The sequence below is a fragment of the Centroberyx affinis genome, unplaced genomic scaffold (genome assembly GCF_046629955.1).
Source record: "Centroberyx affinis isolate AG114_WGS23_722 - 3 ecotype Tasmania unplaced genomic scaffold, CSIRO-AGI_Caff_v1 ptg006875l_1, whole genome shotgun sequence".
In the NCBI taxonomy this organism is placed as follows: domain Eukaryota; kingdom Metazoa; phylum Chordata; class Actinopteri; order Beryciformes; family Berycidae; genus Centroberyx; species Centroberyx affinis.
In genome coordinates, this window is record NW_027283485.1 from 26,509 (window position 1) to 40,375 (window position 13,867).

Below are 13,867 nucleotides of genomic sequence, written 5' to 3' on the forward strand. Positions count from 1 at the left end.
GACTAGACTAGATGTTTGACTGTTTGACTGTTTGACTAGATGTGTTTTTGTCTGTTTTCATATGTCAAGTATTCTGGTCATCTAATGCCTTCTCTCAGTAGGCTATGTTTGTGTGTGTTTATGTGTGTGTGTGTGTGTGTGTGTGTGTGTGTTGGGGGGTAGGAGTTGTTAATGTGTGGATAATTTACGCCTTTCTCTCTCTGTCCAGGCGTTGTGATTTGGATATGAATGGGAAGGTGGGAGGCAGACCTGTGAGTACTACTACTACTACTGATGTGAACGCTAACTCCAACAGTGCTAACATGGTGTCAGACCTGTCTCCCGAAGCCCAGCCTTACACCCGGGTAAGCACACACACACACACACGCACACACACACACACACACAGAAATCAACCCAACCTAATTACAGATGCAGTGATCCAGGAAAATCAAATGTTGCGTGTTATCACATTTACACTCTCTCCTTCACTCTCTACTCTCTCTCTCTCCATCCTCTGTACCTCACTATTTACTCTATTACCTTGGAAATGGTTTGATAAGTGCTCGATAAATAGTTGCTTCTTCTTCTTCATCTTCTTCCCCCATTTGTCTGCTTCCCTGCAGTCATCTCGTCCGGCGAGGAAGGCGGCTACTTTTGGAAAGCGCTCCAACTCTATGCGGAGGAACCCCAAAGCTGAGGTTGCCAAACAGGGATGGCTGTACAAGCAGGTAGGACCTATTTCCTCTCCTTTTAAACCCAAAGAGTCAAGAGTTTTCATCCAACTGGCAAGTGAATTTCAACCAAAAATTTTAAATGTTGCAAAACATAAAATGCAAATTAGGCCGTGATCAAATTTTTTCTCCTGCTCAAATGCAAAGATCAGCTGTGAGCACCACATAACAGAGACAGCAAGAGGGAATAGGGCGCAAGGAGTGTTACACCATTATTGTTGCTATGCAACGATTTAATTAGTGTTAGCCAGCTAACCTTGAAGTAACAAAGTGGATAAAAAATAAAAAAATGTTGAAAATAAAAATGAGAAAATTAACAATTCCTCTGCTTGCTCCTGAAGAAGAGGTACATTACTCTGTAAAAAAATAAAACTGTATAGGTTATGTACGCACAAAAGAGTATTGATGTACATATAAATGTGCTCACCATTCCTTTCTGCATGTATGAGGAAATGGCAAAGTTGGAGTACAACACCAAAAAGCAAAATTTGTTGAAGTTAAAGTGTTTGTGGCACTAAAGGCAAAATCCCCCAAAAAATAATCTAAAAAAAAAAGAAGACAAATGTGTTAAAGTTTATTCAGTTGTGTGATATGTTTCTCTACTGAGCCTCAACTTACCAAGAAGCCAACAATCACACAGCTCCAGCCTCAAGTCTATATGAATATAAACAGATCATGGGTTGAGCCAGGCCATCATGCGACATCATGCAACATTTGTCAGTGTCATGTTTGCATTACAGGTAATTTGGACAATGATGGGATGAAAATGCTTTTGATTAATGAAGGCAAGGTTGTTTTCACTTGATGTTCTTTTTGCAGTGCAGTCAGCTGCACTGATTACATTTAGGAAACCAGACACTGCAAACTGCATTTTGATGTTTGTGATGTTGTTGTGATGTTTGATGTTTGTAATAAAGCCCATAACATAATAAAAATCCAATAACATGGAACCTGTAACGTAATAGCATTTTTGCCCATAATGGAATAACTTACTACATTAATGTTTTTCAGTTCAATTATAGAATGACATTCAGTTCACTTGTATGCAGCTTTTCTAAAAACAATGTTTACAAAGTGATTTACATACAATAAAAGCCAAAGAGACAGTGATGTAAGTACTACAATGAAATAAATAATAGAGTTAACTAATAAAATAAGTAAATAATAATAATTAAAAAAGTGTGTGCCGAACCACGAGAAAGTAATGAAACATGACATTTACGAAATTATGATTTGTTAAATATATGATTTTATTCTGCAAATCACATTTGCTCCTTTCTAGTGCTGCCATTGCAGCTACGACTTCATTCATAACCTCTGAGTCAGATAATGTCATAACTCAAAGGTGCCCTTTTTGCAAGGCAAGGTACAGTAAAATATTTGTTTACCTCTTCACATTATAGATGATGAGTTGTCTACTCAATTCAAGTGGAGAGCACCACCCAAAACGTTGCAACTCATCATATGAATATCAATTATTCAAGTCACTTATTTCTGTTCAGACTAAAGCATTGACAAAAAAACAAAACAAAACAAAACAAAGCAAACAAAAAAGCTGATACAAACACAATGGGAATGCATCTTGTATGTACTGTATCATAAAATGTCACATGTGTACCACAGATGATCTCCAGGTGCCACAAAGCATGTTAAAAAGAATCACAAAGTATTCCTTAGCACAGTGGTTCTCAACGTGGGTTCCGGGGACCACCAGGGGTCCTTGAGGGGGTTCCAGGGGGTCCGAAGCAAATTAATGAATTGTTAATTTTACCGTTATTTCATTTACAAGAAGTTAACAGAATTAGAGAATGTAGAGGAATGACTAGTTTGATAATAGTTCCACTGTTATCTCTCTACCTACAATACAGATAGCCATGGAATTCTGGACATTAAAAATATTCTCAGATTTGGGTTCAAGAGACAAAATGTCATCAAATGGGGGTCCGTGGCTCTGTGGCTTTGTGGTACAAAAGCAGCCGGAAAGCACCAAATGTCTACACAAAATAGAACAACCCACTAAATTAAGACATTTTTGACTATTATTACATTACTGGTTTATGATATTACATTATTTAGCAAACATATTGTTATGGTAGCCTATAATGTAATAAACTAGCAATTTAGCTACTAGCATTTTATTACATTATTGGATTTTTATTAGGTTATGGGCTTTATTACATTAGATCTTATTACATTATGGGTAGTTATTATGGTCAATTATTACGTTTTGGACCTTTACAATGTTGGCCTGCTCACCCACAGCATATGGAAACTGGTTATATGGATGTATTGGTGTGTCATGCCGATTATACCATCCGATACGGCTGGCATGACGCAACTAAGGGATGGCTGACAGATCCCTGACCTGTCAACCAATTCTCTTTGGAAGAAGCCAGTTGTCAGAAATCCAAGTGTGGTCAGAACTACAGGGACGGTATAGCCTGATTTCTACAGCTTGGTCGCTCTAAAGCTGAGCCCAATTCAGAGTTCCAGGAGAACTGCTCGAACCGCATCGGCTCATAAGCTAGGCATCATCATGGGCCAGGAAATCCTTGTGGTCTCTGTACACCCGTTCCCTCTGAGGTCTCCTATTTGTGTAATTTTCCAACAGTTCCAAAGCAGCCATTACCCATCATTCCGCACCATCATTGCGTCCGTTTTATAACCGGTCAATCATCATTGTATAATCAGTCAGTCAATCGGTTAATTAATCTGTCCAATCGTTTCAACAGGGGTGTCAAACTCCAGTCCTCAAGGGCCAGTGTCATGAGCCACACCTCATCAGGAAAGTGGCGTACACATCTTTCAAGCCCACGCAGCATTTAGAGAAATTAGGCCCCAGGAAACTGTAAGAGGCTGCTTACTTCTACTAATGTGCTACAATTTTTTTCTCTCTGTCTGACACTGACTTAATGTGCAGCATGGCTAAAGTTTAGACAGATCTTGGAGTGTCCAGGGCAGTGCCCCAAAACGCTTTGCGTCCAAAACGTGTGGCGCATCGTTTGGAGGAGGTGCACACCTGCCACAACCAAACCACTGAAAATTAGAAAGGGCGCACAAGAGCACAGACCTCCGCCATGTCACACCCCGCAAGGCAGTTATGCACCTTTTGGTGATATGTCACGTCCACTACCACGCCCCCTTTTGGCCAATCGACATTACTTGGCCCATAACCAACCGTCTTACCAAGTTTTGTGCAAATCCTTGCCCAACGTTTTGAGATATCCTGCTAACGGACGGACAGATGGATGGACACACGGACGCAGGCGAAAACATTACCTCCTTGGCGGAGGTAATAACTGACAAAAAGGCGCAGGTGCGTTCAAAAGAGCGTCCTGTGTGACCACAGCCTTAGGTGCGTTTCCATCAGCCAGGCTGGAGCAAATAAATAGGCTTACTGAACATGGTACTATGTCAAAAACATCCATTAAAAACATTGAAAGACTTTTAGAGTCTTTCGAGAACTGAAGATGATGATGATGATGATGATGATGATGATGATGATGATGATGATGATGATGATGATGCCGATGATGATGTGTCTGTCCCTCCAGGCCAGCAGTGGGGTGAAGCAGTGGAACAAGAGGTGGTTCGTCCTCACTGACCGATGCTTGTTCTACTATAAAGGTTTGTCTTACCTCTTCTCTTCTCTCATTCTTTTCCAACTTGTATGATTGCTTCTATGATTTCCAAATAGTATGATTGCTAACAAATAGCTGTCCTGTATTTACAAAGTATTCCCACTGAGCAATTTTACGTTGATTAGACGTTTAAAACACGTCTAAATGGCCCATAGCCGTCTAGGCTAAATTAAGTTTAAATGGGGTTGAAAAGTGAAAGTTTATTAGATGTCTACGTCTTAGCTTGGATTTACAGATGTTTATTCATTGTAATAATGTATTTACTGCTTGGTCTAAAATAGGTCTATAAATAGCCATAATGTTCCTGGGCTATATGAGAGCTAAAGCATAGACGCGACGTTGAAATCATGTCTTTTGCTCAGTGGGATTTGTGTTGCGCTGTGTTGCCAGCATCAGGGTTAGTAACTTGTTGGTCTGGTTCAACTATCATGTTGCATGTTTTTCATGGGCTGACTTGAATAACATGCTCATGTGTTGAATGAGTTACTTGTCATTTCAAAAATAGGCAAATAGACATGCATTCTATTCATAGTTTTCGCATGATGTCATGCCAATCACTGCGGCCATTTTGTTGACATGAGTAACAGCCAGGTAACAGCGTAGCAGCATTGTGTGTTGTTGTTTTGCCACTGGTCATGGAAATTGTAATGCGGGAAATGAGCTTAATAAATGACAAGTACACTAATGTGCAGCCTGACAACTTCCTTGTGGTATCAATGGATGCTTGTGGTTTGAGATAAGATCGCAAACAAGCCTGATCTCTGTTCATTATGAGTCAACCAGGATAGGTTACTTTGAAGAGGCTAGTGTTACTTTCCTGTTGTGCTATTTGCTTTTGTATTCATGAGGTCATTAATCCTGTGACATGTTTTTAAAATGTTGTTTTACTGTTAGAAATGTTCCCAAAATGTGTTTCCCCCTAAAAAAGTGTGTTTCCCCCAGCGGTGTCTTCGCCTCGATTTCACGCCATGGAGCAAAATAACGTAATTTCAAATCCTGTGGATGATGTTATTATCTCAAACTACAAGCATCCATTGATTCTGCAAGGAACTTGTCAATAGTCTCTTTTGTATTTCCGGGTTTTGCCGAAACTAATCGTTATCAATCAGAAAATAATCATTCTTCAGTCCTGAAAAACATCCGTTCAAAAAATAGCATTCTGCTGGTTCCTTCCCAACAGGACTGTTGTTATGTTGTTCTGTGGCTTTGGAAATAACCTTTCCAATATTTGCTAGTCGAATACAAATAGTCACAGGTGTCAAATTAGTGCAATTTAATTAAAATTATTGCAAAAGTCCAGAAAGTAACTGTAAAGAAAACTCACTGCAGCCACAATTACTGTGCTCCTATATTGAAGATTGGACTCTCTAAACACTAGACCACCCTGCTGTACCCTTAGTCAAATGAATACAGTAAAATGTTCTTTGCTGAAAGCTATATTCAAAAAACATAAATAGCTACACACACACAAACACACACACACACCTCCATCATCCTCCAAAGCACCTCTGACATAATCAAATGCCACATTGTCCATCTTTGACTTATAGCTGCTGACCGTAGCAAACACAAAGCAGACTCGGCATCACCAATTACATCTCTTTAATGTCATCGCAAGCTAGGAGGTATTTCTATATGCGGCATTAAAGTATCGTGTAAACACCTGTGACAAGAGGATGATTTACACCAAGCACATGGCACTCTAATCTGCCAAAAGAGCTACACAAATGACAGTATGAACCCAGGGGAGAGGTGAAAAGGGGGAATGTTTAAAGAGGTGACGCATACACGGGACAAGCAGTGGAGATCAGTGTTCTCCTGTTTGACCAACAAACTGCATGCCATACACTTGGATCCACACACAGAGTCAAAGCAAGTGAAGCTATCATAAAAATATGATAGAATTTTCAAATTGGGTTCAGCTATCCAGGCATTCATTTGACATTTGTAGAACATTTTGGTGCGTGCTAGAACTTCCAAAGGTCAGGTCCTGCTCTCTGCGGTTCGGATCGGTAGCATATCTTTATCAGTTACGTTGTCCGTGAGATTCTCCCAGGTGAAATGCTGTCGTGCTAGTTAGGCTATAGTTCCATCTTCCTGGCTAGTAGAAATAGCTGGATGGAGCCATGCTGCCTTGTGGCCTTTACTTCATAGACGTTTGTGTGACTTCAAAGACGTAGCCGCCAGTGAAAGCAGCCAGTGGAGGATGAGAACATATCAGCAGGTAAGAACCACGCCATTCGAACTCAGGTGTGCACCAAATAACCGCAACGAGATGCCTGAAATGACGGGTTCTCGGGTCCTCTTCCGTGTCGAATGCGGTGAGAACCTAATCCCAACAAAATCCAAGAAATGACCCCTAACCTCAAGGTGTTTATGGGTATAAGAAGACGGATACTGACATCTGATAGCCGGCAGTTACTTATGCTTGGAAAGCCTGGCATAACAAAATGAACCGAGGGTCAAACCGCAGTCTGGACTGATGCTCATAGTCAACTATTTCGTCACGTGTTCTTAAAGGAATAGTTCACCCAAAAATGAAAATTTTGTCATCCTCTACTCACCCTCATGCCAGTTGAAACACAGGTGAAGTTTGTCCATATAACACACAGGGAGGCTGCCAGCACAACTCCATAGCAGCCTTCTCCAAAACAACTGAAGTCAGTGGGGACCAGTTCTTCAGAGTTCCAAAAAGACCAGTCCAGTGCGTCTCCTTGCCTTCCACCCAATGTATGCTAGGATAGACTCCGGCCCCCGTGACCCAAATATTATTTTAGGCGCTACATCATCATGTTTTCCATCATTATATTGCCACATACACACACACACAGTGTATTGTTATCCCTGCCCTCCTCCCCACCCCGACACTTGTGTTATTAGCCAGATGCTGTGCGTCTATTTTTGTGTGTATACTAAATATACTTCTACACAAACCAAATATTTCTATTGAAAATGACATGCAGAGAAAGGAGTGTGTGTGCGTGTGTGTGTCTGTTCGTCCCACAGCCCTTGGTTATGAAAGTGATCTGAACACACACTAGGACATCTGTTGACAGTAATAGGTTATGAGACAATGAGGATGCTGTGTGTATGTGTGTGTGTGTGCACGCGTGTGTGCGTGATGCAATGAAAAGTTTTTAAAGCATGTGTGTGTGTCAAGATAGGGTGAAAAATAAAATGAAGACACAAGTAGGTCAGTGTGCTTGTTCTGCCCACAGCAGTGAAAATAAGTCAAAAGATTGTGTGTGTGTGTCTTACCATTGCTATTACTGCTGCTATTATTAGTACTATTTTCAACTTAAGTCATTCATCAGTCCATACTACATGTGCATGCAAAAATGCAAGGATAGGAAAGGCGTAACACTCAATATCCGAAAATAAATATCTATTTCTAAGTTAAAAGACATTATGCTTCGGTCTAGACAACCTTCATCAGACCTAATAAACAGAATCTGATGAACTAGTGGAGCAGCTATAGAGGTTCAGTATGATACTTCAGCAGGTATGGCCACCTAGGGGCTTGAACCCTGACCCTCTCATTAGGGGATGGCCTCATTAACCATTAGACCAGTGATTCTCAACCTTTTTCATATCAAGGACCCCTAATTTAGTCCACATTAGAGCCACGGACCCCCATTTGATGAGATTTTGTCTCTTGGACCCAAATCTGAGAATATTTTTATTGTTAGATATGATTTTGTCCAGAATTCCAAGACTATCTGTATTATAGGTAGAGAGATAACGGAGAAACTATGATCAAAACAGTCATTCTTCTACATTCTCTAATTGTGTTAACTTCTTGTAAATGAAATAATGCTTAAGTTTAATAATTCATCAGTTTGCTGGGGGACCCCCTGGAACCCCGTCAAGGACCCCTGGTGGTCCCCGGACCCCACGTTGAGAACCACCGCATTAGACCATCCTGACACCCCCGATGGCTAATGAATACAAAAGCGAATAGCACAAACAAAAAAAGCACATATTCCATGATATTCCAGAATTTCTGTGACGTTTTTGCTTCTGATTATGGGCACAAACCAGTTTGCTTGTCAGTAACAAAACTCTCATGTCTCAGTGACCTGGGTTACCCAAGTGGGTCATGTTTTTTTTTTTCCTGTACCCTGGAGCTTGATGCTAGCTTTAAAAAACCCTGTGTAAAACCCTGCACAGTGCCCGCAATAAACCCAGGGTATGCAAAGAATATGTGCACAGAAACCACACTGATGATAAGAATAGAACAGAACAGCCAACAATAAAATTCCTTCAGGATTTACAGCCTGGGGGGCTCCTGAGAATCCTTTCTCACGGAAAAGCTCCAGTGACGATTTCTTTCTTTGCTTTACTCATTTGATATATTTCTTTCTGACACTCTAGCCCTGTGTAAAGGTGCGGCCAATTCCCAAAAATTCACACTCACCAGCTTTACAAAAATGGCCTCAAAGTGCCCTTGCTTTTCTTCCCTTTTTCTCTTAATTCCTCCTATGTTGGGCAGTTCTCTTTATTCTGAACACGTCTTTTTTTTTTTTTTTCCCAACCCTTCCTTCCTTCTGCGTCTAGCCCAGCTGTGTTTTGGATAAGATGGCCTAGAGAGGGAGAGAGAGAGGGAGAGATGGAGGGAGGAATGTGTGACAGTGCGATTTACCACTGCGATTGCCATGCCAGCGAGGACTGGGAGGCAAAAAATGGTCCGAAGAGCAGGAAGAACAAGCAAAAGACTCTGTTGTCTGGGTTATATTTTAGAGGGGGGTCAGTTGTACTCACTAGAGGAGGCAGAGCAATGTGTTTGTTTGTGTGTGTGTTTAGTTTAGCCTTTGATTAAAAATCTGATATCGACTTTTCATATCGTCCACCACTTCTTCATCTATGGGAATCGACATTTTGATTGCATTCCACACAAATATGCATATTATTTAGTATTATTGTGATGGTTTTTAATGAAGAGTGTTAGTGTCCCATGGTGTAAAGGCTTTTCCACCCTGACAAGAATACAATTCTGGGGGAAATAATACATATTTAAATAATATTAAATACTGTATATATGGAGGGTTTTTTTAGGTCTAGTGAAGAGGCACCACTCTTGCTCACGATATAAATGTATTTATTTAATATACACAATTACAAATTGCATTCATCAGATTGTAAAAAGAGGGTGGACTAGAGAGGTTATATTCTCTAGGTAAGGTTCATTAGAGACGGTTGAGAGTGATTAGGGTTAGTACAAAAGAAAAATGCAAATATGAATACAAAAAATCAGACTACATACAACAGGAATACAACAAATTCCTTAAAGGATAAGTTTGGCAATTTTGAACCTATACATAATTTGTCTTTTACAGAGCTGTAGTACTTACCCGCAGAGAATATTGATTCCCGAGTCAGTTGTCATTTAAAACGGCGAGCTCCTTGCTGCTAACCATGAGTCCAAATGGGTTATGCCAAAATATGTATGTAAGAGACAAAATATATACAGTACTGTGCAAAAGTCTGAGGCACCCTAGATTTTTTATATCAATTTCTCAGAAGTCTTAGATGTTTTTTTGTTTTCTGCATTAGTGTGTCAGTAGACTGCTGTTTATTGTATATTTTTGATATTCAGAAACTTTTCATTTTATTAGTTTTGAAATCATCTTCACTTTATGGATTTCTTTGACATATGCCTAAGACTTTTGCACAGTACTATATATATTTATACTATATATTCATATATATGTATAGGTCAAAAATTGCTGAACTTATCCTTTAACTCAAACCTGCCTTCAGTCTGTCTATATGGATTTTTTTATTTAAAGATACTTCAAAAACCTATATAGCATAGACTTCAGAAAAACTAATGGCAAGTGTGAGTGAGAAATGCCCTGTCGGCTCCCTTCTAAGGAAAGACTACATTTTTCACTTTCCCTTCACTTAGCATTGTATTTCTTTCCTTCCTTCTTAACCATCCTTCCTTGGCTGCCTTGCCTTCTTCCCTTCATTCATTCACCATCCATTTATCCTTTCATTCATCCATCCATAAATCTTTCCTACCTTTATCCATCTTTCCTCATCCATTCCTGCTTCATTTCTTCCTTCCTTCCCTCTCTTACCTCCCCCTTCTTTCTTATGTCATTATTTTCTTTTTCTCCTTTTTCGTCAGGCCCCTCCCTAACTTAGCCCTCTCTTTGTTTCTTTTCATTTTTCCTGGGAGTGTGTTATATCATCTCTTTGAGCTACAGATGCCATTGTTCGGCATAATTGCCATCTCATATTTTCAGTGGAAGACTCACATCCTCAGCACAAATCCCTCCATTGGGTCATTGCAGCAGCAAAGAATAAGACATACTGTAGTATTACAATATAGATGAAGATTAATATTTGAAGATTTACAAATAATTGTTATGCTGACCATTGACAGTCCAGTGCAAGGGCATGCTGTGTAGCATGTGTAAATATGCAACACTGGGTGTTCACATTATCAGCTTTATAGAGCACATGTACGCATGTGCATTCAGTTATTTACCGAATGTGTAGATATTCACATAACACACACATGAATGGCAGTAGCATATGTTTGGAAATGTGTCCGGAAATACGCACTGCTTCTTTTTCCTGGTGATGACAGATTGAATGTCCTTGGTGATCCAGGGTTTGTTATTGGGAAAACAGAGGACTGTGTTCAGTGAGAATAATAGTGTTGACAGAAATTGATGTAATCTGTAACACGTTGAGAGCCAGTCAGTGTCCTCGTAGTGCAACCCACAAGACAGGTCCCAGTCTGTGAGTGTGAGCTCATAACAGTCCTGCAGAGACTCCATAGACTCCTGTGATCACACACATCGCATCGTCTTGTTGGCAAGAGGCTGTGCAGTTGTGTCATAAATCTCCTATCAACCACAGCTGGTGCCATAGAGGTCCATTGGAGAATTGGCTTTGTGCAAATGATGTCTAAATATATATAAAAAAAAAGAGATAGCCTATCTGAAAGAGATTGTTGAGGTGTGGGTGTACATCCATATCGTAATACATATATTTGTTTCCAAATGTAGGTTACTGTGACACAGTAAACTGTCTTGTCTTTAGCCCTAGTCTCTACTCCAAAACATGAAGAGTTGTAGCTTGAGAAGAATCAGCTCAGTTAACCTGAACAAACTGTTGGCTTTTGGCTTTGTTAGCTAGCTAACTTAGCAGCAACTGATGTTAAAGGAATAGTTCACCCAAAAATGAAAATTCTGTCATCATCTCCTCACCCTCATGCCAGATGAAACACAGGTGAAATGTGTTAGTCCATATAACACACAGGGAGGTTGCCAGCACAACTTGGTAGCAGCCTTCTCCAAAACAACTGAAGTCAATGGGGACCTGTTCTTTAGAGTTGATTGTTTTTTTTTTTTACAAAACTTCAGGGAATGATGCATCTCATCGCTCCACTCTGGGAAGTTTAAAATTGCACTGATTGGCCTCAGGGGGGTGCTACAACGTTTGTTTACTTGTTGGATTTTCCCAAAACTCGGGGGAATGATCCACCACTGCAGTCTCACTTTTTTCAGAATTGCACTGACCATCCCACGGGCGGGCACTAAATCATTTGCTCACTCATTCATGTGTTGTGCAGTATGTCAGACAACACTGATCCGATTTTGACAAAACCTGGGGAAATGATGCATCTCACCACCGCGTTCCAGTATTCAAAATGACAATGACTGGCCCAAGAGGGGAACTACAATTACAGTTCAAAACAAGGTGGTGATCAGGTTCTGGGATTTCTGTCATTAGAGGATTATCATAATATGCTGTGTTCATGTGCTGGTAGGTAAGTCTGACATTCTGGACTTCTGAGTTGGGTTGCTAAACAGCTTTGAATTCATGTGCTATTTGCTATTGAATTCATATTATTTTCTTTTTTCTATTTTTCTATTTTTTTTTTTCTATTTTTTTCCAAAAATCAAACATGAAATACAAACACTAAACAAACTGCTGCAGAGGCTGCAGCTCTGCAAGTTGGAGAATTGTTCAGCATTGGCAGAGGCTTGAACTCTACCTAGAGTGCCTTCTAGCTTTTACTGGAATACTGAGCTCCATGTGAAGCCAACAATTGTTTGAAGTTGTAGTAATCAGTTATTTGGAGGATGGCTGTGTGTGTGTGTGTGTGTGTGTGTGCGCCTGTGTATTACTGAGCTTCTTTTGGTGTGAGTTTGACGCAATCTCTGTAGAGTTAACGGAGATCTGAGTAGACTAGGTGTGTTTGCCTGTGAGACTCTCCATGTGCTTTGACTGCGTGGGTTTGAATTGTGACTTGTGTTTCTCTGCCACATTTCTATCCGCTATGAGTGTCTCAGAGGTGTACAATTGTATTTCAGGTGTGCGTCAGATAAAGTTGGTCTTCTCATCTGTGTGATTAGGAGTGTATTTGCAGAACAATCGTTGCCTCCGAGGTGTGTGTTTGCAGAGAACTCGGTGTTTGTGTGTGTCATCGCAGTGCCTCTGTAGTGAAGCATGTCTCAGGGTGGGACTGTTTGGCTGTCAAGCGTTAGGCACGTCACAGTTTTGCAACACTGTTTCTTTGCTAACACAGATCAGGGCACGCCTTTGGCAGCAGCCATATCTGATGCCTGATGGCTACAATGATTCTACTGTTCCTCTCAGGATAGATCAACACAACACCTACGAGACTAGAAAGGCCAGACTTTTGATCCCCCCCCCGCTCTCAGGTCGGAGTTGTCAGGCCTCTGCAGACTTGTAGACGTAATGTTATGACAGCACGTGATGTTCGATTTTTCAGGATAGAAAAGGGGGAGACATTCACACTTGTGGTGCCCGTTGATCTGGTGCTAGTGGGGGTATTTTGAAATTGTCAAAACTGTCGGTATTTATGTTCAAAGTCAATTTGTTGACCTCTGCCAGTGACCAAGGAATTGCAACAGCATCAATAGGTCTCTGGCACATCTTACAGTAGCCTGTAATTGACATGGATAAGAATTCACATTGTCACAGCTCACTAAAACCAACAGTAATGTCTAGTAAAGAGGTAATTTATCACCTTGCTAAATAGTGTAATGATAATACTGCTTTGTCATTTGCTTTACTGGCTTGAGAATGAGTCTTTTTAACTTTTGTTGAACAGCTGAAAATGCCTTCCATGATTTTTCAGAAAAATCATGGAAGGATGAGGACATTGTATTGACAGTGTTGGAGAAATGTAATTTTTTAAATCTTGACACCTGGTGTGCCTTTTGAATACTCATTAAGAAGTACTCTAAACCTTTATAGTTTGGGCTGCACTAGTGTTATCAGTCTAAATCACAAAGTGGTGCTGCAAACAGAGAAGAGCATACTGTAATATCTGCAGGATATTACGATGTAATAACTTGTCAAAACAAAAAAAAACAAAAAATGTCCTTCTAAAGGTAAACAATCTGCAGTAAATCCTGCTAATGTAATAAATTGTGGGATAAAGTGATAACATCGCATTATTACATTACCCAGTAATTATTACTTCATGAAGGGTGTAAAATATCTTTAACTGATGATAATAACGCG

General features: G+C 40.2%; 1 protein-coding gene across 1 annotated transcript in view; it reads left to right on the forward strand.

The window, feature by feature from the left end:
* Positions 1-13,867, forward strand: part of LOC139639149 (pleckstrin homology domain-containing family A member 6-like) — a gene marked incomplete at its 3' end in the record, with an annotated part of 47,008 nt that overhangs the window by 5,679 nt on the left and 27,462 nt on the right. The window contains exons 2-4 of the mRNA XM_071513216.1: positions 209-344; positions 606-710; positions 4,268-4,340. Coding sequence (XP_071369317.1) covers positions 225-344; positions 606-710; positions 4,268-4,340 — 298 coding nt within the window. The remainder of the gene's footprint in view (positions 1-208; positions 345-605; positions 711-4,267; positions 4,341-13,867) is intronic.